This window comes from Mobula birostris, chromosome 5, assembly GCF_030028105.1.
Source record: "Mobula birostris isolate sMobBir1 chromosome 5, sMobBir1.hap1, whole genome shotgun sequence".
Classification (NCBI taxonomy): domain Eukaryota; kingdom Metazoa; phylum Chordata; class Chondrichthyes; order Myliobatiformes; family Myliobatidae; genus Mobula; species Mobula birostris.
The window spans coordinates 85,587,029-85,608,165 of record NC_092374.1 but is presented as its reverse complement, the minus strand read 5'-3'; the positions used below and the strand labels follow the sequence as shown (position 1 = coordinate 85,608,165).

Sequence of the window (21,137 nt, the reverse complement as noted above, 5' to 3'; positions counted from 1 at the left end):
AACCAGAGTGCAGAAGACAAGAAACTGTGCAAATGCAAATATAATTAAATAGCAATGAATAACAAGATAAAAGAGTCCTTAATGTGAGATCATCGGTTGTGAGAAAGTCTCCATAGATGAGTGTAGTTATCCCCTTTTGTTCAAGAGCCTGATGGTTGAGGGGTAGTAACTGTTCTTGAACCTGGTGATGTGAGTCCTGAGTCCCCGTACCACCTTCCTGATGGCAGCAGCGAGAAAAGAACATGTCCTGGTTGCTGAGGATCTCTAATGCTGGAATCTACTTTCCTACGACAGTGTTCCATGTAGATGTGGTCAATGGTTGGGACGGCTTTACCCATGTGATATTCACTACACACACACACCAATTTACAGCAGACAATTACCCCACCAACATGAATCTGCAGATGTTAGAAATCTAGAGCAAAACGTACAAAATGTTAGAGGAACTCAGTAGGTCAGGCAGCCTCTATGGAAATGAATAAACGGTCAAACTTTTGGGCTGAGATCCTCCCTCAGCACTGAGAAGGAACGGGGAGCTAAAAGGTGCTAGGTGAAGTCAGGCGGGTTGGAGAGGTAAAGGGCTGGAGAGAAAGGAATCTGATAGGAGAAGAGAGTGGACCATAGGAGAAAGGGAAAGAGGAGGGGGACCCAGGGGGAAGCGACAGGCAGGTGAGAAGAAGTGAAATGTAATGGTAAGGAAGAGAAGAGGGGGGGGGGTAATTTGTTTATGGGAAGGAGAAATTGATATTCATGCCATCAGTTTGGAGAATACCCAGATGGAGTATAGATACCCTGCTCGTGTGGTTGGGTTGTGGGAGGGAACTGGAGCACATGGGAAAAAACCACATGGTCAAGGGGAGAGCGTGATCTGTCTATATATATAATGGAAAACTTCTGACCAACATCGCAAAAACAGGTTATAAATAATCTTAGAAAACAGGATTACTCTAGGCCACTCGGCCCCTCAAAAACCCTGTCGTTTACTGCTGATCTGCCCCAGACCTGCTCTCCCACTCTCACGTAGCTCTGCATTATCGTAAACACCTACCCCCAATCTCAAAATCACTTCCACCTCCTCCTTATCTACCCCTCCCTCCTCATGAGCTGGCCTCCAGAGAGTTCCATAAACTCACCACCTTCTGTAAGAAGAAAGTTCCTAGCACACCAGTGTTAAATGTCCAACCCTCTGCTGGAAATTTGTTCTCTCGTACTGTTGGAAGCGTTTAGTGTTTACACAAGTAACATACTGAGCAAAAGTGTGAAATTTTTTGTGCTATTTCTTCTATACATTTATAAAATTTAGTTATTGAGATACAACACAGAACAGCCTTGTTGGCCATTTGAGCCACTTTGTCTAGCAAACCCCAGTTTAACCCTAGCCTAATCACAGGACAATTTACAATGACCAATTAACCTACCAACCGGTACGTCTTCGGAATGTGGGAGGAAACAGGAGCACCCGGAGGAAACCCATGTGGTCAGGGGGAGAACTCCTTAGTAACTCCAAGATAATGGTGGGAATATATTATTATATTTATAATTATGAATAAAGTTAATTTTTGAAAAGAAAATCTCCACAAGGACTCCGTCACACCCCCTCAAGATCTGAGATGTTTCAGTAAGATCTGTGTAGATGGCTTGCAAGACTAAATTTTTCAGTCTATCTTGGTATCTTCAAGGAGTGATGCCTCAAAAAGGCAGAGTCCATCATTAAGGGCCACCACCACCCAGGACCTGCCCTCTTGTCATTGCTACCATCAGGGAGGAGGTACAGGAGCCTGAAGGCACACACTCAACGATTGAGAAACAGCTTCTTTCCCCCTGACTTTAGGAAGACTAAGCTTCATCTTACTATTGATGGTGAGGACGTGGATGTGGAGAGGATCTACAAGTACCCGGAGGTGCACCTGGATGACAGACTTGAGTGGATCACCAACACAGGCTGTGTACAAGAAGAGCCAGAGTCACCTCTACTTCTTGAGGAGACTGAGGTCCTTTGGAGTATGCAGACCTCTCCTTCACATGTTCTACCAGTCTATTGTCACCAGTACAATCTTCTATGTGGTGGTGTGCCTGGGGCAATGGCATCAACACTGGTGATGCCGACAGGCTCAATAAACTGATTGGAAAGGCTGGCTCTGTTATAGGAGTCAAACTGGACACACTGGAGGCTGTGGTAGAACAAAGGATCCGATGGAAAATCCTGGCAATTCTGGACAATGTTTCTCACCCTCTGAATGCCACCTTGGCTGAACAGAGGAGCATTTTTAGTCATAGACTACTGCGCTGCTCCAAAGAGCGCTATGTGAGGTCATTATTGCCCTCGACCTTTCGGCTCTATAATGAGTCAACCTATAGCCAAAGAAGTGATACCCCCCCCGCCGTTAGACTGTTTGAGGTAACTTATTTTTTATTCTTTTTTACTTCTCTTCTAATACTTGTATATCTGTGCACTCATAATGCTACTGTGACACTGAAATTTCCTTTGGGATCAATAAAGTATCTCGCTATCTTTCCAATTTCTGAATGGACATTGAACCCATGAACACTACCTCACTATTTTGTTTTATTTTTGCACTACTTATTTATTTCAGCTATTTTATATAATATATACACACACCCCTGCTGTATCTCACAGCTTTTCCGTTATTATGAGGCATTGTACTGCTGCTGCAAAGTAAACAAATTTCAAGACATTTGCTGGTGATATTAAACCTGATTCTGATAAGTGACAATATTAAACCAATTCCAATTCCCTCACTGTGAACTCTAAATGCTACGGATTTAAGCTGTTTCACCACCGAAAGAGCTGGTTAGGATGGCACTACTGAACATGTGCGACAGCTGTCTGGTAGTCAAAAAGATAAGAAGTCCGACCACAACCATGACTAAAAACACTCTCTGCCGTAACGTGTGTTAAATTTTTGCCGCAAACAGTGAAGGGGCAAGTGATGGTGACGTGAGTTCAGGGGGACGAGTCAAGATGGTGTGTTGCAATATCGTTGTAGACAGAGTTCCGATGCCCATACCACTGGCCCGGGTGCGAGTTTGCACCGGTTTCGGCGCCGAGTTGATTGGAAGAGCTTGAGAGTGGCTTTGAGCTGGGCAGCAAAAACGTGTCCGGACCCTAGTGCATGATGCGATTTGCTGTTTAGACCATTTTAAATGATGGTCCAGATTGGAGCTGAGAGCTGATTTCACTTGCTCTCTGCGAGGTGCACTCCTCTCTCCAGGATGCCAGAGTCTTTCCCTGTTCCATTGTTAGGTCAATTTAAACTCTGGCCCAAATAGACTGAGAAGACAGGGTGTGGGGATCTGAGGCGAGAGCTGATTTCACTTGTTCTCTGCGATGGTCACTCCTCTCTCCAAGGCGTTGAGGCTATGACGACTGCCCTGATTGCAGGCTCTGTGCCTGCTAACCGAGGCTTTGGGCTCACTCTAGGGTTTGGACCTGAGGGCTCAATTTGGTCTGGAATGTTGTTGATCGCTTCAATGGATTTGTCTCTGTGTGTTTTTTTTGTCCTTTCTCTTGCGCATTGTGTTGGTCTTTTATTTTTATTCTTTTTTCTTTGATTGGCTTCTTTCCAGTTTCTTGCTTTATGGCTACCCCGAGCAAGCAAATCTCAAGGTTGTATAATTTATACATTCTTTGATAATAAATGTACTTGACTCTTGAGTCACTCTATTACTGAGTGCAGGAGCACAGCACTCTGTGCAGAAAGGGGTGATCACGCTGCTCGGGTTGCAGGAAACAGCAGTACTTTGAAAACCATGCTGAAACGACCCACGCTATGAAAATGCAGTTTAACTCGCCTTCTCCTCCCCTCTCACTCAGGGCGCCCTCTCGGCTGAGCCGCGCTCTAATTCGCTGCTGTAGCTGTCTGTCAGGCCGGTGTCCCCGCCTCCGGCCGTGACGTTGAGCGACTGATTTCCCAGAGTCGCCCCGACATAAAACAAAAGTTTTCTTTTAAATGTTTCCTGCCTCGGTTTTTTTGTTCGATCGACATTCCGCGGGCGGAGCGGAAATTGGAGAACCGGAGCGGGTGTTGGGGGGGGGGAAGAGAGAGAACCGGCTGTTGCCCGGGGTCAGGGGGTGGAGGTCGGGGGTTAGGCGGGAAAGATGGCGGCGGGAGATTCAAAGGTTCCTGAGTGGAGGGAGAGAGAAATGAGAGGTGAGAGGAAGCGTGGAGAGGGAGAGCTTATGGTATGGGCCGGGTTAGAGGGAGGGAGGAGTTTTGTGGAGGGGAGGGTGGGAAAGTGGAAGGGGTGGATGTGTGTGGAGACAGGAAGGGAAGATAAGAGAGGCGGAGAGTGGGTTGAAAGGGAGGGGAAGATGAAGATGGGGGAGGGCCAGTAGTGATGGAGGGAAGGTAGTGCCAGACAAGGTTAGTGAGAGCAAGAAGGAAGATGAGGGGAGTGGGAGGGAGAGAAGTAGGAAGGTGGAAAATACAGTTAATGAGATCAGATTTGGTCTCAGGTTACTGGGTTGAGATGCAGCTTTCAACAATGTCACTGCCCTCTGTACTTTACTGTAAATTGCCAGTCCGCTAACATTTATCTCTGTAACAGGCTGGCCTTGTTTTGAGAGATGTGACCATGAGCTCGAGTGACCCTTTCCCTGCTCTACAAGCAGACACTTGCGTGTTGCTACCACTGATGAGCAAGTTTGATGCCTTGCACTTCCCAGCGAAGATGTACACCCCTCAGAACTATGCTGATGAAGACAGCCTTCCCATCTGGGCAGCTCCAAAACCTCTGCTCATGGGACCAGCTCAGGTGGATTCTGTTTCAGACCTGGATGTCTCACTGACACCGGACAAGATGACCAAATGTACAGGAATACTGAAGAAGAAGGAGAAAAGGGTCGGTGAAGGAGTGAGCGGGAGAATTGGACGTCGACAGGTAATTGGACCATCCAACTTCAGTGTATAACAGCACCCCTGGTGTCCCCCATCCCACGCAGACTTATGATGATGTGGTAGAGTCCCTAATTATGATGATTGTGGGATTAGTGAATACCAATTAAGTATGCCCTCCAAGAGGATCACAACCTTGTCGTAGGGTTTAGGGTTTGCGTGCTTCAGTATCCCAGAGAGCTATGCTGGTGGGAGTCAGGGCTTTATGATTTGGCTCTTGGTAGGGTCACCCATGCCAAACAGGTCAAAGGGTAGAGGACAGACCAAGAGTGGTCCACCGGCCCTCCAGGTTCAGAGTTTCACCTCAGGGCTGAAAAAACAAAATTGCTATGGAAGCAGCAATGAAGAATCCTTCTACATCTGAGTGTGACGGTATTCCTGCGTCTCCACCCGGGACTTGCATGACTGACAGGAGCGAAAACGGAGAGGAAGCTACTGACATGACAAAGGAAGCTCTGAACACCACCAGAGATGGAGGAGCTTCATTGCTACCCTAAACGCCAGCGGTGTAACAGGCAGTAGAAAAAATAATCATGGCAGAGAATGAGGGTCAGGGGCCGATTGTTGGTGAATTTTCTGATTTATAAACTGAACTACTCGTTGACTTCAGGAGTGGGAAGGGGGCCCAATATACACAAATCTGCATTGATGGATCTGTTGTAGAGAGGGTCAGGGGCTTTAAATTCCTGGGTGTTTACATATTAGATGACCTATTTATTTAATTCTATTTACTTAGAGACCGACCTCCCAGGACATGCTCTCTTCTCACTGCTGCCATCAGGAAGGTGGTACAAGAGCCTCAGGACTCACACCACCAGGTTCAGGAACAGTTACTACCCCTGAACCATCAGGCTCTTAAACCAAAGGGGATAACTTTGGGGAAGCGTAGTGATTAGCACCACACTTTTACAGTACAGGCGACTCAGGTTCAATTCCCGCTGCTGCCTGTAAGGAGTTTATATGTTCTCCCCATGACTGTGTGGGTTTCCTCTGCACTCCAAAGACTTACCGTTTGGGAGGTTAATTGGTCACTGTAAATTGTCCCGTGATTAGCCTAGGATTCAAAAAAAATTATTAGGGGATTGTTGAGTGGCACAGCTCAAAGGGCCAGAAAGGCTGTATCCTAATAAATAGAAAAATAATTCCATTTCAACCAGTTTCACTTACCCCATCATTGAAATGTTCCCGCAGTGTTTGAACGCTCAAGTTGGTGCGGTCTTTCACTATTCTATTATTCTGTTATTTTATGGATTGTTGAGTAGGCCGGCAAATAAATGAATCTCGGGGTTGTATATGTTAAAGTCTGTCTCTTCAGGCTGGTGCTTATGCCAGTTTCTGTGGCGTGAAGTGACTGAGAAGACAGAAGACTACCCCTGCCCCGGATAGGACGCCAGTCTATCGCGTGGTTAACCCCCAGCATTTTGCTGGTACCCATTTTCAGCTGGGTGGACTGGAGCAGCGTGTGGTTAAGTGCCTAGCTTAAGGACACAACACGCTGCCTCGGCTGAGGCTTGAACTCACGACCTTCAGATCGCTAGTTCAACGCCTTAACTACTTGTCCACGCACCACACAGTGACATATGTACTTTGATAATAAATTTACTTTGAACTTTGAGATACAGTGCAAAATGGGGTCCTTCAAGTTGTGTTGCCCAGCCACCCCCAATTCAATCTAGCCCAATCACGGGATAATTTACAATGACCAAAGAGCCTATTAACCTGCATGTGGACTATGGGAGGAAGCTGGAACACCTGGTGGAAACCCATGCACTCCACAGGGAGGACGTACAGACTCTGCCAATGGAATTCCGATGCCCCGAGCTGTAATAGCGTCGCACTAACTGATACACTATCGTGGATTACCTGTCCTGGGCTCAGCTCACAGCCACAATCACAAGGAAGACACGCCAGCATCTTTACTTCCATAGAAGGTTAAGGAGGCTTGGCTTGTCACCAAACACTCAATCAAACTTCTACAGATGTACTGAAACCGTGAACACTACCTCACCAATTCTTTTGCAGTACTTATTTAATTTAACTAATGTAAATATTCATACTGCATTTCAGTTTTTTTACCTCTTATTATGTACTGCATTGCCACAACGTTAACAAATTTCACAATGTATGCCAGTGGTATTAAACCTGATTTGGATTCTGACTTCAACTGACCATCTCCTTCCTGGTTCAGGTTCACTTTGACACTGGCCGTGAGTCCAAGAGCCCTGGCGGGGAACGTTTAATCCTGGGAGATCCAGAGAACAGGCCGGGAGATGAGCGACCTGTAAACCCGGCTCTGGAGTTAGATCCCGCAATGAGTGAGTCCGTCGTCCAGCCACTGACCAATCCGGCGTCCATTTTCTCCGCGGACCCAAAGAATAAGAACAGAGCAGTTAAGCCAGCCAGAGTGGGCAAGCCGGCCAAGCCGTCTGGGCTGTGGGGAGGGTCTGACGATCGTCAGGACCGTCCCCTGGTTGTGCCCGAGTACAACACCAGCCTGGCACTGGGGCAGGAGCTGCAGCAGCTGAAGGCTGCGAGCTTTGATGCAAAGAAGGCTGCTGCTGACCAGCTGAAGAGGTCGTTGGTCACGAGACAGTGCATGGAGGGCAAAGTGACAGAAGGTAAGAGGGTAAAAGTGTTAATGTGCAGACTGTTCTTGGGCTCTGTGACCATTACTGGTACATGTGCCACTGACAGTAGTCGCCAGAGTCCTCCGTCCTGGTCCAGTCTTTCAAATTGTCCCCAGGTGTAGCCCATCTTTTTGGGATGTCCTTCCTTTCCCAGGGATGAGGTCTTTGGAACTTCTGTTGCTGTTTCTATAGCTCTGGATTTTTACAGGATAGGGTAGCCCACATCCTCTCGCACTGGGGTTTGGGACTGTTCATGGCAGAGTTGTTTAAGCCCATCACTCTCTGAAACTGGCTGATAGTGTGGTAAAGGTATTATTCGAAATGCTTGCCTTTGTTACTCGAGGAGTTGAGTTCAAACGTTTTGTAAAACTCTAGTTGGGCTGCGTCTGGAGTGTTGCATTCAATTCTGGCCACCCCGAATTGTAGAGACTGTGGAAAGCATGCGGAAGAGGTTTACCAGGATGCTGCCAAGATTAGAGGGTATGAGCTATTGGATAAACTCAAGTTATTCCCCTAGAGCATCAGAGGTTGACGGGAGATCCTGGTAGAAGTTCTTAAAACTAGGAAAAGTGTAGATAGGGTTCGTTTGTTCGTTCTGTGTTGTATGACGTGAGCGATCATGGTCTTTCCATGACCATGATTGTACTTGGCAATGTTTTTCTACAGAAGTGGTTTGCCATTGCCCTCTGGGCAGTGTCTTTACAAGATGGGTAACACCCCCGCCCCCACAGCCATTATCGATACTCTTCAGAGCTTGTCTGCCTAGCGTCAGTATCACGAGGACTTGTCAGTGTACCAACTGCTCATACAACTGTCCACCACCTGCCCCATGGCTTCACATAACCCTGACCGGGATGTGGGGCGGTTAAGCAGGTGCTACACCTGCCCAAGGGTGACCTGCAGGCTAGTGAAGGGAAGAAACCTCCTTTGGCGGGGGGGATCATCCACATCATACGACACAGCACACAATGTATAATAATGTCTGTTATGTCTGCCAGTGCGATCATGTTTGCTGTTGTGTGCTGGGCAGCAGGCTGAGGGTAGCAGACACCAACAGAATCAACAAAGTCATTCATAAGGCCAGTGATGTTGTAGGGATGGAACTGGATTCTGTCACGGTGGTGTCTGAAAAGAGGATGCTGTCTAAGTTGCATGCCATCTTGGTCAATGTCTCCCATCCACTACATAATGTACTGGGTGGGCACAGGAGTACATTCAGCCAGAGACTCGTTCCACCGAGATGCAGCACAGAGCGTCATAGGAAGTCATTCTTGCCTGTGGCCATCAAACTTTACAACTCCTCCCTTGGAGGGTCAGACACCCTGAGCCAATAGGCTGGTCCTGGACTTATTTCATAATTTACTGGCATAATTTACATATTACTATTTAACTGTTTATGGTTTTATTACTAATTATTATTCATGGTGCAACTGTAACGGAAGCCAATTTCCCCCCGGATCAATAAAGTATGACTACTATGACTATATTTCATTGGGATATTTTTTGGATAGAATATCTGCCTTTCCAGTATCAGCATTACTTAGAGGGGTCTGAACTTAATCCACAGCCTCTTTGCCCATATATAGTCATACAAGGTGGAAACTGACCACTCGACCCACTATCTTCAGACTGACCAGTGAGCACCCATCCGCATTAGTCCCATCTTCCAGCTATTAGCCCATAACCTTCTATCCCTGAGTGATCCAAGGGGGCTAGAGCATTGGGATCTAACCGTACATCGGGTGGCACTCAGTAGTAAGTCTGTAGCTAAAGGAGCTGGGTTTGAGGCCATTTCCGGTCTGGCTGCATCTGAGAGGGCAGACGAGCATCAATCACTGTGACCTGCCGGTTCTGTTGCAGGCCTGAATGTGCCGAAAGACCAGCTGCGTTACAGGGGGCTGGTCAGCCTGGAGGTGCCCGTGGACGAGGTGCTGAACGTGGCTGTTCGGGAGAAAATGCAGCTGGTCAAACCCAGAGTGGAGAACAAGCAGGTAACGGGTGAGGCGTCACTTTCGGCCAAATGAGAGGGTTCAGAGCACTGCTGGGTCTCTCTTTATTTTCTGATTCTTTAGGTTCTTCTGGGAGTCAGGAATGAGGAGCAGTCTTAATTCCATGATTTCAGTTTTTTAGGGTACAAACAAACATACAAATACTAAGCAAACTAAATAAAGAGCTGAGAAACGATACTGTGAGGGGAATTAATGCTAAGACATAATAAAGATGGTGCTTCTGAAAAATCTTATCCCTTTTATAGATAAGGAAAATTCCTTAAATAGTGATAAATTAGTTAATAGACTACACAATTAAAACAATTACATCATGTGGGTAATGTGCTAACACTTAGCCAATAAAAAATGAGGAAGATGATAAACCGTTAGTTTAGCCGCTATACCGCATTTTGCCAGTGAGTGTGAAAAATACATATTTGTTAAAAACTACAAATTTTATAAAAACAGTGGTTTCCAACAGCACTTTTGAGCCAAAGAAGAATTTCTGGAATATGGAAATCGCAGCAGTCAAGTAGCACAGAATGAGCAACAGTAAATAACATAATAATGTTGTCACAGCCCGAACAAGAGAATCGGAATCAGGGTTAATATCACATGTTGTGAAACTTGCTGTGCAGCAGCAGTACAATTCAATACATAATAAAAGCCATGAATTACAGCAAGTATATATACAGTGCTTATAAAAATCTCCCCCCACCCCCGGAAGTTTTTATGTTTTATTGTTTTACAACCTTGAATCACAGTGGATTTAATTTGGCTTTTTTGACACTGATCAACAGAAAAAGACTCTTTCATGTCAAAGCAAAAATACATTTCTACAAGTTGGTCTAAATTTATTACAATTATTAAATACAAAATAATAGACTGTATAATTACTCACCCCCTTCAAGTCAGTATTTAGTAACTGCACTTTTGGCAGCAATTACAGCCTTGAGTCTGTGTAGATAGGTCTCTATCAGCTTTGCACATCTGGACACTGCAATTTTTCACCATTCTTCTTACCAAACTGCTCTGTCGGATTGCATGGGGATCATGAGTGAATGGCCTTTTAAAGTCCAGCCACAAATTATCAGTTGGATTGAGGTCTGGTCTCTGACTTGGCCACTCCAGGATATTAACTTTGTTGTGTTTAAGCCGTTCCTGTGTCACTTTGTCCTTATGCTTGGGGTCATTGTCTTGCTGGAAAACAAATCTTCTGTTTCCTACCCTACTGAGCCACAGGGCCAGACTCAGTGCCAGAGGCACGGCAAAAAATCTGTAGAAATTTGCGAGTGCCTTTGGTGACTCTGCAAGCTCCTAATGAAATACAGCTACTGTTGCGCCTTTGTAGCTGCATCAATATTTTGGGCCCAGAGATGTTGAAACCCAGGAACTTGAAATTGCTCACTCTCTCCACTCCGGATCCCTGTATTGTGAGGATAGGTTGAATGAGCTGGAACTTTTTTTTCCTTTGGAGCAAAGGAGAATGAGAGGAGACTTGATAGAGGTGTGTAAGCAACGTAGAAGGAGTGGACAGCCAGAGTCTTTGCCTTAGGAGGGAAATGTCTAATACAAGGGGGCATAATTTTAATGGTAATTAGAGGAAAGTACAGGAGGGGGAGATGTCCGAGGTAAGCTCTTAATCTCTGTGTGGACCTCTTTGCGGGGGTGATGGTGGAGATGGATACATTAGGGACACTTAAGAGACTGTAAAATAGGCACATGGATGATAGAAGAATAGAAACATAGAAAATCTACAGCACAATACAGGCCCTTCGGCCCAACATGTCCTTACCTTAGAACTAACTAGGCTTACCCTTAGCCCTCTATTTTTCTAAGCTCCGTGTACTTATCCAGGAGTCTCTTAAAAGACCCTATTGTATCCGCCTCCACCATCGCCGCCGGCAGCCCATTCCACGCACTCACCACTCTGTGTAAAAAATAAAAACTACTTACCTCTGACATCTCTGTACCTACTTCCAAGCACCTTAAAACTATGCCCTCTCGTGCTAGCCATTTCAGCCCTGGGAAGAAGCCTCTGGCTGTCCACATGATCAATGCCTCGCATTATCTTGAATACCTCTCATCCTCCGTCGCACCAAGGAGAAAAGGCCGAGTTCACGCAACCTATTTTCATAAGGCATGCTCCCCAATCCAGGCAACATCCTTGTAAATCTCCTCTGCACCCTTTCTATGGTTTCCACATCCTTCCTGTAGTGAGGCGACCAGAACTGAGCACACTACTGCAAGTGAGGTCTGACCAGGGTCCTATATAGCTGTAACATTACCTCTCTGCTCCTAAACTCAATCCCACAGTTGATAAAAGACCAATGCACCATATGCCGCCTTAACCACAGAGTCAACCTGCACAGCAGCTTTGAGTGTCCTATGGACTCGGACCCCAAGATCCCTCTGATCCTCCACACTGCCAAGAGTCTTACCATTAGTGCTATATTCTGCCATAATATTTGACCTACCAGAATGAACTACCTCACACTTATCTGGGTTGAACTCCATCTGCCACTTCCCAACCCAGTTTTGCATCCTATCAATGTCCCACTGTAACCTCTGACAGCCCTCCACACTATCCACAACACCCCCAACTTTTGTGTCATCAGCAAATTTACTAACCCATCCCTCCATTTCCTCATACAGGTCATTTATGAAAATCACGAAGAGAAGGGGTCCCAGAACAGATCCCTGAGATACACCACTGGTCACCGACCTCCATGCAGAATATGACTCTTTGCAACCACTCTTTGCTTTGTGGATCCACAACTGGCTTGCCCACTGAAGACAATGTCCCCTTGGATCCCATGCCTCCTTACTTTCTCAATAAGCCGTGCATGGGGTACCTTAAATAAGCCTTGCATGGGGTACCTTATGTAGATTTGGAGGGTTATGTAAAAGGGAAGGGTTAGGTTGATTAAAAGGCTGGCAGAAGATCATGGGACGAGGGGCCTGTACTGTACTGTGCTGTGATGTTCTACGTTCTAATAACCAGATCATTTCTTTGAGTAAGAATGGATGGGGTGATACTGCAAAATTCAGTATACAAGTTGCACTTGTACCCTCCCTGCTTCTTACTTGGCCACTCGCCTGTCCCCTCATCTGGTCTCACCCAACACTACCAGCTTGTACCCTTCTCCTCCCCCCACCTTATTCTGGCTTCCGCTCCCTTCCTTTCCATTCCTGATGAAGTGTGGCTGCCTGAAACATGGGTAATTTATTCCTCTCCATAGATGCTGCCTGACCTACTGAGTCCCTCCAGTGCTTTGTGTGTGTTGCTGGATTTCCTGCATCTCTTGTGTTTATAAGTTGCGCTTGTATATACTTTCCATCTCAACGGCTCTTGTAATTAAAGCATCCTTTTTCGTCTGTTCTTTGTCAGTGTTGCCGAGAGCGTTGTTATGCACGGTGTCGAAGGAGGATGGGCGTGGGTGGGGAAAACCTACTACATAGATCTGAAGCTTTGCACAGTGTGGGTGCAGTCTCTGGGTGGATATTGGTCCATAGCCCCTTTGCCCACATTTGGACCAAAAATCTAAGAAAGGATGCACTGGCATTGGAAAGGATCCAGAGGATGTTCACAAGAATGATGCCAGGAATGAAAGGATGAAAGGGTTAATGTATGAGGAACATTTGATGGCTCTGGGCCTGTACTCACTGAAGTTTAGAAGAATTGGGGGTGAGGGGGTGGAATCTGATTGAAATGCCTAGATAGAGTTGATGTGGAGAGGGTACTTCTTGTAGTGGGAGAGTCCAGAACCAGAGGATGATGAACCTGTGGAGCTGTAGAGGCCAAGTCGTTGGGTACATTTAAAGTGGAGATTGATAAGTTCTTGATTATAAGGGCGCCCAAGGTTCCAGGGAGACGGGGGAAAATGGGGTTGAGAGGAAGATTGGAAAGGTGGAGCGGACAATGGGCTGAATGGCCTAATTCTGCTCCCATTCGGCCCATTGTAATATTCAAGATGGTTATTGATACCTTCAAATTCTTTATAGGCCCTAACTTGTTGAAGTAGTGAAATTGTTTCATTTTCACTCCCAGCCATTTCTGGCATCTCCAAACCTGAATACTTGAAGCTGCAGTGAGCAAAACAGTTCTGAATTGTCTCTCTGCTAGGGTGCTCAATAACCCGATGACAGTGTTTTTAATCTTGAGGTGTGGGTCTTCAGGCTCCTGTACCTCCTGTCTAATGGCCTCATTGAGAAGAAGACATGACCAGGGTGGTGGGCATCCTGAATGATGGGCGTTGCATTCCGTAACGGTTATCGCAATCCCTTTACAGTGCCAGCAATTGTCGCTTGGTGTTCAATCCCCATTGCTCTCTGTAAGGAGCTTGTACCTTCTCCTGGTGACCGCATGGGTTTCCTCCCGGTGATCCGGCTTCCCCGACATCCCAAAGACGTATGGCTAAGGTTAGAGTTAGTGAATTGTGAGCGTGATATATTAGGCATACACAAAGCATGGCAACACTTGGACTGGCTCCAGCACAATCTTTGGACTGTTTTAGATGTTGACGTATGCAACGCATTTCACTGTATGTTTCAATGTACTGTACTGTGTAGAAGTTGTAGGGTGGAGCACCGCAGAAAGGGCCGATACCCTTCATCAGGACTAAAGAATTACATTGAACAGTAAGTCACTGTTCTCTCCCACATAGAAGACAGACAAGAGAAAATCTACAGATGCAGGAAATCAAAGTAACACACACAAAATGCTGGAGGATCTCAGCAGGCTGGGCAGCATCCATGGAAAAGAGTAAATAGTCGATGTTTCAGGCCGAGACCCTTCACCAGTACTGGGGAAAAAAGACGAGAAGTCAGAGTAAGAAGATGGGGGGTGGGAAGGGGAGGAAGAAGTACAAGGTGGCAGGTGATAGGTGACACCTGGAGAGGAGGAAGGGTAAAATAAAGAGCTGGGAAGTCAACTGGTGAAAGAGGTAAAGGACTGGAGAAGGGGGAATCTTATAGGGGAGGACAGAAGACCATGTGAGAAAGAAAAGGTGGAGGAGCACCAGAGGGAGGTGATGGGCAGGTAAGGAGATAAGATGAGAGAGGGAAATGGGAATGGGGGATGGTGAAGGAGAGGTAGGGGGGCATACCAGAAGTTCAAGAAATCTGTGTTCATACCATCAGGTTAGAGGCTACCCAGAGAAATATAAGGTGTTGCTCCTCCAACCTGAGTGTGGCCTCACTGCGATGGTAGGGAAGCTGTGGACTGATATGACAGAATGGGAATGGGAAGTAGAATTGAAATGGGTAGCTACCAGGAGATCCCGCTTTTTCTGGCGGACGGAATGTAGGTGCCTGATGAAGCGGTCTCCCAATCTACATCAGGTCGCACCGGTACACAGGAGGCTGCACCGGGAGTACTGGATACAGTAGATGGCCCCAGCAAACTCACAAGTTGGGTGTCGCCTCACTTGGAAGGACTGTTTGGGGCCTTGAGTAGTAGTGAGGGAGGAGGTGTAGGGACAGGTATGGCACTTGTTCCATCTGCAAGGATAAGTGCCAGTAGGGAGGGATGAATGGACAAGGGAGTCGTATAGGGAGCAATTCCTGCGGAAAGCAGAAAGTGAGGGGGGAGGGAAAGATGTGCTTGGTAGTGGGATCCCATTGGAGGTGGTGTGTAGTCCTCCAATTTTTTTGTCATCCTTGTGACTTTCTATGTATCTTTTTAATGTCTCTGATGTATCTGTCTCTACCATTACCCCAGCCGTGCATTCTCGTGAAAAGAAAAAGATATTAAAGACCACTTGATGAATGTACCACACAGTAACTTATTGTATCGTATACCTAAGTGCACTTGAATCTTACTTAAGACCAAGGAACTTAATGGCAAAGTTGATACAATTTCTGCAAATCAAAACTTTGAAATGTGGGTATTTGTAGAAGAGATCACGTTGCATAATTCCCATCTAATCGTTACACATATTTAGCCAGAGGGTGGTGAATCTGGGGAATTCTTTGCCACAGGAGTTTGTGAAGGCCAAGTCATTGGATATAATTGTTAGGTTCTTGATTAATCAGGATGTCAAAGGTTATGGGGTGAAGGAGGTGTTAGGGATAATAAAGTAGCTGTGATTGAATGGCCTAAGTCTACTCTTGTCTTACAGTCGTGTGTGTGTACCTTAACTGGTGCTTGTAATTCATTTAATATCAGAGAATTTATACAGTATACAACCTGAAATTCATACTCTTTACAGACATCCACAAAACAAGAAACCCCATAGAATGAATTATAGAAACAATGAAGCCCTGAGCCCCACCCTTTGCACAAGTAGCAGCGAAAGCATTGACCTCCCACCTTTCTCTACCTGCCCCCCCCCCCCACACCAGCGGAAGTATTGACTCCCACCACCCACCACTATCACCATGCAAACAACAACAGAAGCCCCCAAAGAGTCACTGATCCAGAGTCCATCAAACTACCGTCCAGAAACCTGCACTTTGGTATCTCAAACAGGCTCACTCTGGATCCTTTGTGACTTTGGCTTTGGGCTGGACAGTGAAATCTCGGCCCAGAGCGGGTCCTTTTGCTGCAGTGACGCCTGGGTCCTAGTGTGAGGTACAATTTAAATGCTGGCCCAGAGAGACTGGAAAGACAGGGTGTTGGCATCAGAGGCGAGTGCCAGTTTTGCTCACTGTCCGTGGCATTGAAGCTATGAAGGCTGCTCCCAGCTGCTGTGTTCCGTGTCTACTAAGATGATGGACTGACACCGAGGCTTGGGCTGCTCCAAGGCTCGGATCTAAGCCCTCATTTTGGTTCGGAATGTTGTTGCTCACTTCTGTCGTTTGCATCATTTGTTCTTTTCCCCTTTCTCTGTGCATCGGGTGTTGGCTTATATGTTATCATTTTTAATTGGGTTCTTACGGCTTTCTTGTTCTGTGGCTGCCTGTAAGCAAACAAATCTCAAGGTTGTATAGTTAATACATTCTCTGATGAGAAATGTACTTTGAAACTTTGAAATTTTAATGAATTGTCAACATGGTTGCGATCATGGTATAGGGTGTAACCTGTTTTCTGTTTGCACTTTCAGCCCACAGTCGGTGTAGAAGCTCCTGACCTGATGGTGTTCTACAGGGCCTCAGAACTGCTGGTCGAGGAGCCCCACCTCTCTGTGGATGGTCTTCCACCACTGAAGGTACAGCTGCAGCCAAGACCGGCAGCTTCATCCTTTGACCTCTATCGGAAGCTGAAGCAGTGGGAGGCCTAGCCGCAGGAGTACTCACTGTGTAAAAAGTACACATTTATTTATTAGATCCCTTATGATCCCTGATCACTGCTGCAATATCACAACAAACCAAAAGCAAGGCAGAGCACGTTTAGAACACAATTGTCCGTTGTCAAAACCAGGCCACTCTTAAGCAGAACTACTTCTGAATTCCTACAGCAATACACACAATGTGCTGGAGTAGCTCAGCAGGTCAGACAGCACCTCTGGATGGGAATAAGTAGTCGACGTTTTGGGCCGAGACCCTTTTATAGGACTGATGAAGGGTCTTGGTTTGAAATGTCAACCAGTTATTCGCATCTGTAGATGCTACCTGATCTACTGAGCTCTTCCAGCACATTGTATCGCTTTAGATTTCCAGCGTCTGCAGTGCCTATTGTGTTTTTGAATTCCTAGAATTTTTTTGAAGCCAATAGTGTCTTAACTCTGATTATGTGTCGTTCTTGGTCTTCCAATCCATGACGTGCTCATCGCTGAGGCATCTGTGCTACGAACAGCTTTTCCAAATCTTGTGCTTGTCTCTTAAAACAAATTGGAGAGATGTAAAGAGAAGTAGGTTTGTTATTACACAGTTCTTGTTATCAACCAGCCACTGACTCAATGATCCCAGCCACACTCCTGCAAGACTGTTTAAAGTTAAAAATTTTCACCAGGCATTGCCTAGGAGGAAGGATGGTGTGGTTGCTACACTAAGTAAATCAAGAGCAGTCAATCACCCATGTGGATCAGCAGAAGAAAAAAGATGAGACAAATCACTGCTTAAATATCAGTCCTAAGTATTTGACTCACAAGAATGTCCATTCCCCACTGTTTTGTGAATGTGAGTGGTCAGATGGTCATGTTTTTGATGGTGGAAGAAACAATGTTCAACGCGATCCAGCTGAACTCTTCCCTCTCCTGTGAATAGTGATTCAGAATCTAAATATTCAGCTTTTAAAGAGACAACTGCATACAAGGCATAAGGTATGCTTGCTCACATACCAAAGTATTTCAGAGGGATCCTTGGAGTCTGTAAAATGGGCATTTCTTGGTATTATTTACCACTGAAAGTGTAGGTAAAATACTGCAACTCACTCACTTGCAGTTGTTGCTGTCTTTGAATTAATTCTCTAGTTTATTGCTAACTCAAGGAGCTGACTATTTTTCCTTTGTTATCTCTGTCACCGTTAGAATGTTAGCAATTGTCTTGAAACGGTGCCATCAATCTCGCAAAATATTCCAGAGTCTCTTGCAGGAAATTTTCTCCAGAAACTACTGAGAAAATTCCAGAGATTGGGCAGCATCTGCAGAAAGAGATAAACAATTCTGATGAAGGATTTTACATCTCCCCCCTCTCTTCCCCGCCTCCCACCACAGATACTGCCTGACCTGCTGGTTGTTTCTAAAATTTTCTATTTCTTTTATTGACAATTTCCAGCTGCTGAAGATTTTTTTTAGTTTTCAGAATTTATTTCTAATTTGATATTAGGGCAGGGAAATCTGTGAATTTATGGTTTAACCACAAAATTCATCAATCAGCTGTCTGTAATCACCAGGAAACGGTGGAAGGGGATGCAATAATTCAGAGGGTCAATCCTGCCTGGGATGTTCTACCGAGACGTGTCTGCCATTTGTAATGTAAAGTTCATGATGCTAATTCTCAGCTACATAAGGGTCCTGGTCATGATGGCAGTCCCACTGGGCAGTGTGAAATGCGCCATTTGTGTAAATCTGTACGAAACACTATTGAAGGAGCTTTCAGCTTTCATGCTGGGTGTTTGTAATCTCTGCGTGATTGAGGTTTGACAACAGGATAGTCGAAATGTGAAATGTTTCATTCTCTGACAGAATTGTCTCAGTCTGAAGAGTACAACAAGCATGTTTTCATCATACTTTCTTTTTGCTATCATTTTGGTGAAACTTTGTTATCTTTGAACCATCCTATGTTAGTTCTAATGTAGATTATTATTTGTTACGTAACTAACTATGGTGTGTAATATATTTTTCAGTTAAAGTTCAACCACAGTCATTCAAACGCACACATGAATACCGCCAAACCAAACAGCTTTCCTCTAGATCACGGACTCCTTGGTTAATGGTAAGGGCTCATGGCATAAAAAGGTTGGGAACCCCTGCTCTGGACCAACGTGCAAAACACAGAGCATATAACTCACACAACCCATAAGTAATATTATCACAAATTCACATATAATAAGGTGCATCTATGACACACGTTAAAAAATAAACAGTATAACGCTACTGGCGCTTCGTGCGTGATGAGACCTTGGTGATAGCAGGAGGTTCAGCAGACACATGGCCTGAGGGAAGCAACTGTTTCTTATCCTTAAGCTCAGTATTTCTTTGTAATGTTAATTTAACAATTTACAATCTGTTCTTAATTATCAAAGTGCTTAGAATAATGGGAAGGAAAAGCAGTACTCCCATTTAGCACCTTTGCCACATCTCAGTATTTCAGAAAATTGAAGTTCATGTTGATTGTATTTTATGAAAAATAGAGTATCATCTCATATCAATCATGGTACTGAGGTAACAAATGGTTAATATGCTGGGGATTTGACATTGACAGAATCAACAGGCTTATTGAGAGAAATCATTATGCAGCGTGTTGTATAATCGTGGTCTTTCCAGGACCTTGATTCTTCTGGGCAGGGTCTTTACAAGACAGGTGACCCCAGCCCATTATCAGTACTCCTCAGAGACTGTCTGCCTGGCATCAGTGGTTGTATAACCAGGATTTGTGATATGCACAAGCTGCTCACACGACCATCCACCACCTGCTGTCATGGCTTCACATGGCCCTGATCGGGGGCTAAGCAAGTGCTATACCTTGCCCAAGGGTGACGTGCAGGCTAGCAGAGGGAAGGAGCATCTTTCACCTCCTTTGGTAGAGACATATCTCCACCCCTGTTGAGAGAATAGTGGTCACAAAATGGTAGGGGATCTCAGCAAGCCTGACAGCATTTATAGAGGGGCATGTTTCTGTCCCAGGCCCTTTATTGGGAACTGAGAAGAAGCCAGAATAAGAAGAAGATGGAGAAGAAGGATAAGTTGTTGGGTGATAGGTGAGACAGGATGAGAGGGTAGGTTAGTGGGTGATTGAGTAAGTGGGGGAGGGGGGAATGAAGTGAGAAGCTGGGAGGTGTTAAGTGGAAAAGTGAAAGGGCTGAAGAAGAAGGAATCTGATAGGAGAGTGGACCATGGGAGGAAGAGAAGGGAAGAGGGGAGCCAGAATGGGGAATGGGAAAAAGAGAGTTCCTCCAGCATTTTATGTGTTGCTCTGAATTTCCAGCATCAGCAGATTCTCTTGGCTTTGAGAGAATAATGTCGTAGCACAGCTGTATTTTTGACATTGTTAATTTTGAATCAGGAAGAATCGGGTTAGGAATGAAAGGAGAGATGTACAACTTGTTCAGATGGTGGGAGGGAAAGTTGACATGAACCATTCAGAATTACTGTGGGCAGATAGACTGGCCTCTATGTTGAAGGAAATATTATCTTACAACACTACCTGTTCACTGTACATAGGCAGCATGGTAGCGTAGTGGTTAGCACAACACTTTACAGTACAGGCGACTCGGGTTCAATTCCTGCTGCTGCCTGTAAGAAGCTCGGACGTTTTCTGCAATTGGTGTAACTACCAATTGGTAGGTTAATTGGTTATTGTAAATTGTCCCATGCTTAGGCTAGGGTTAAATTGGGAGATTGCTGTGCAGCGTGGTGTGAAGGGCCTATTCTGTGCTTTATCTCGATAAGTAAATAGATATGAGCTGGAGAGAGATTTGAACACAGTGACACTGACCATCCAATGGTCAGAGAGCCCTGACAATGATGGAAAAACTCAGCGGGTAGAGTCAGAATCAGGTTTAATATCATCGATATGTTGGAAGATTTGTTGTCTTTGTGTCAATGCATAATAATAGAAATAAAACATGAATTACAGTTTGTGTTTCTTTTTGTATTTGCACAGTTGTCTTCTGCACTTTGATTGAATGCCCGAGTTGGGCGGTCTTTCATTGATTCTATTATGGTTATTATTCTATAGCTTTATTGAGTATGCACACAAGAAAATGAATCTCAGGGTTGTATATGGTAACCTGTATGTACTTTGATAATAAATTTATTTTGATCTTTGAATTTCACTTGCTGAGATGGTGAAAAAGGCGTCCTCCGCGCAGGCGCAGTAAGACCACGTGGGGAAGGTAGGCGGAGATCGTCTGAGGGGTTCCGGCCCCCAACGGAATGCCGAAGGCGCATGCGCGGTCATGGCCACCGTCCCGCACCCGCATGCGCAGTCGGGATCTGGTCGCTGTCTCGGTGGTTTTGAATTAAATAAATGGCGCGAAGTGGCGGGTGGGTCGTCTCGGC

The 21,137-nt window shown here is 45.5% G+C and overlaps 1 protein-coding gene across 3 annotated transcripts; it reads left to right on the top strand.

Moving 5' to 3' along the window:
* Nucleotides 1-4,104: 4,104 nt before the first annotated feature.
* On the top strand, nucleotides 4,105-20,906 carry ppp1r35 (protein phosphatase 1, regulatory subunit 35). 3 transcript variants are annotated; one of them, XR_011886033.1, is made up of 6 exons: nucleotides 4,105-4,172; nucleotides 4,570-4,902; nucleotides 7,105-7,534; nucleotides 9,404-9,534; nucleotides 12,187-12,382; nucleotides 16,578-16,634. XR_011886033.1 is itself a non-coding variant. In XM_072258301.1 (5 exons), the coding sequence occupies exons 2-5, from the start codon at nucleotides 4,597-4,599 to the stop codon at nucleotides 16,752-16,754; spliced, it is 1,044 nt and encodes a 347-aa protein (XP_072114402.1). In that variant the 5' UTR covers nucleotides 4,105-4,172; nucleotides 4,570-4,596; the 3' UTR covers nucleotides 16,755-20,906. The 3 variants fall into 3 exon arrangements, 2 of the variants coding, with proteins under 2 accessions (XP_072114402.1, XP_072114403.1); XM_072258301.1 differs by lacking the exon at nucleotides 12,187-12,382 and having other exon boundaries at nucleotides 16,578-20,906; XM_072258302.1 differs by lacking the exon at nucleotides 16,578-16,634 and having other exon boundaries at nucleotides 12,187-16,234.
* Nucleotides 20,907-21,137: the final 231 nt, after the last annotated feature.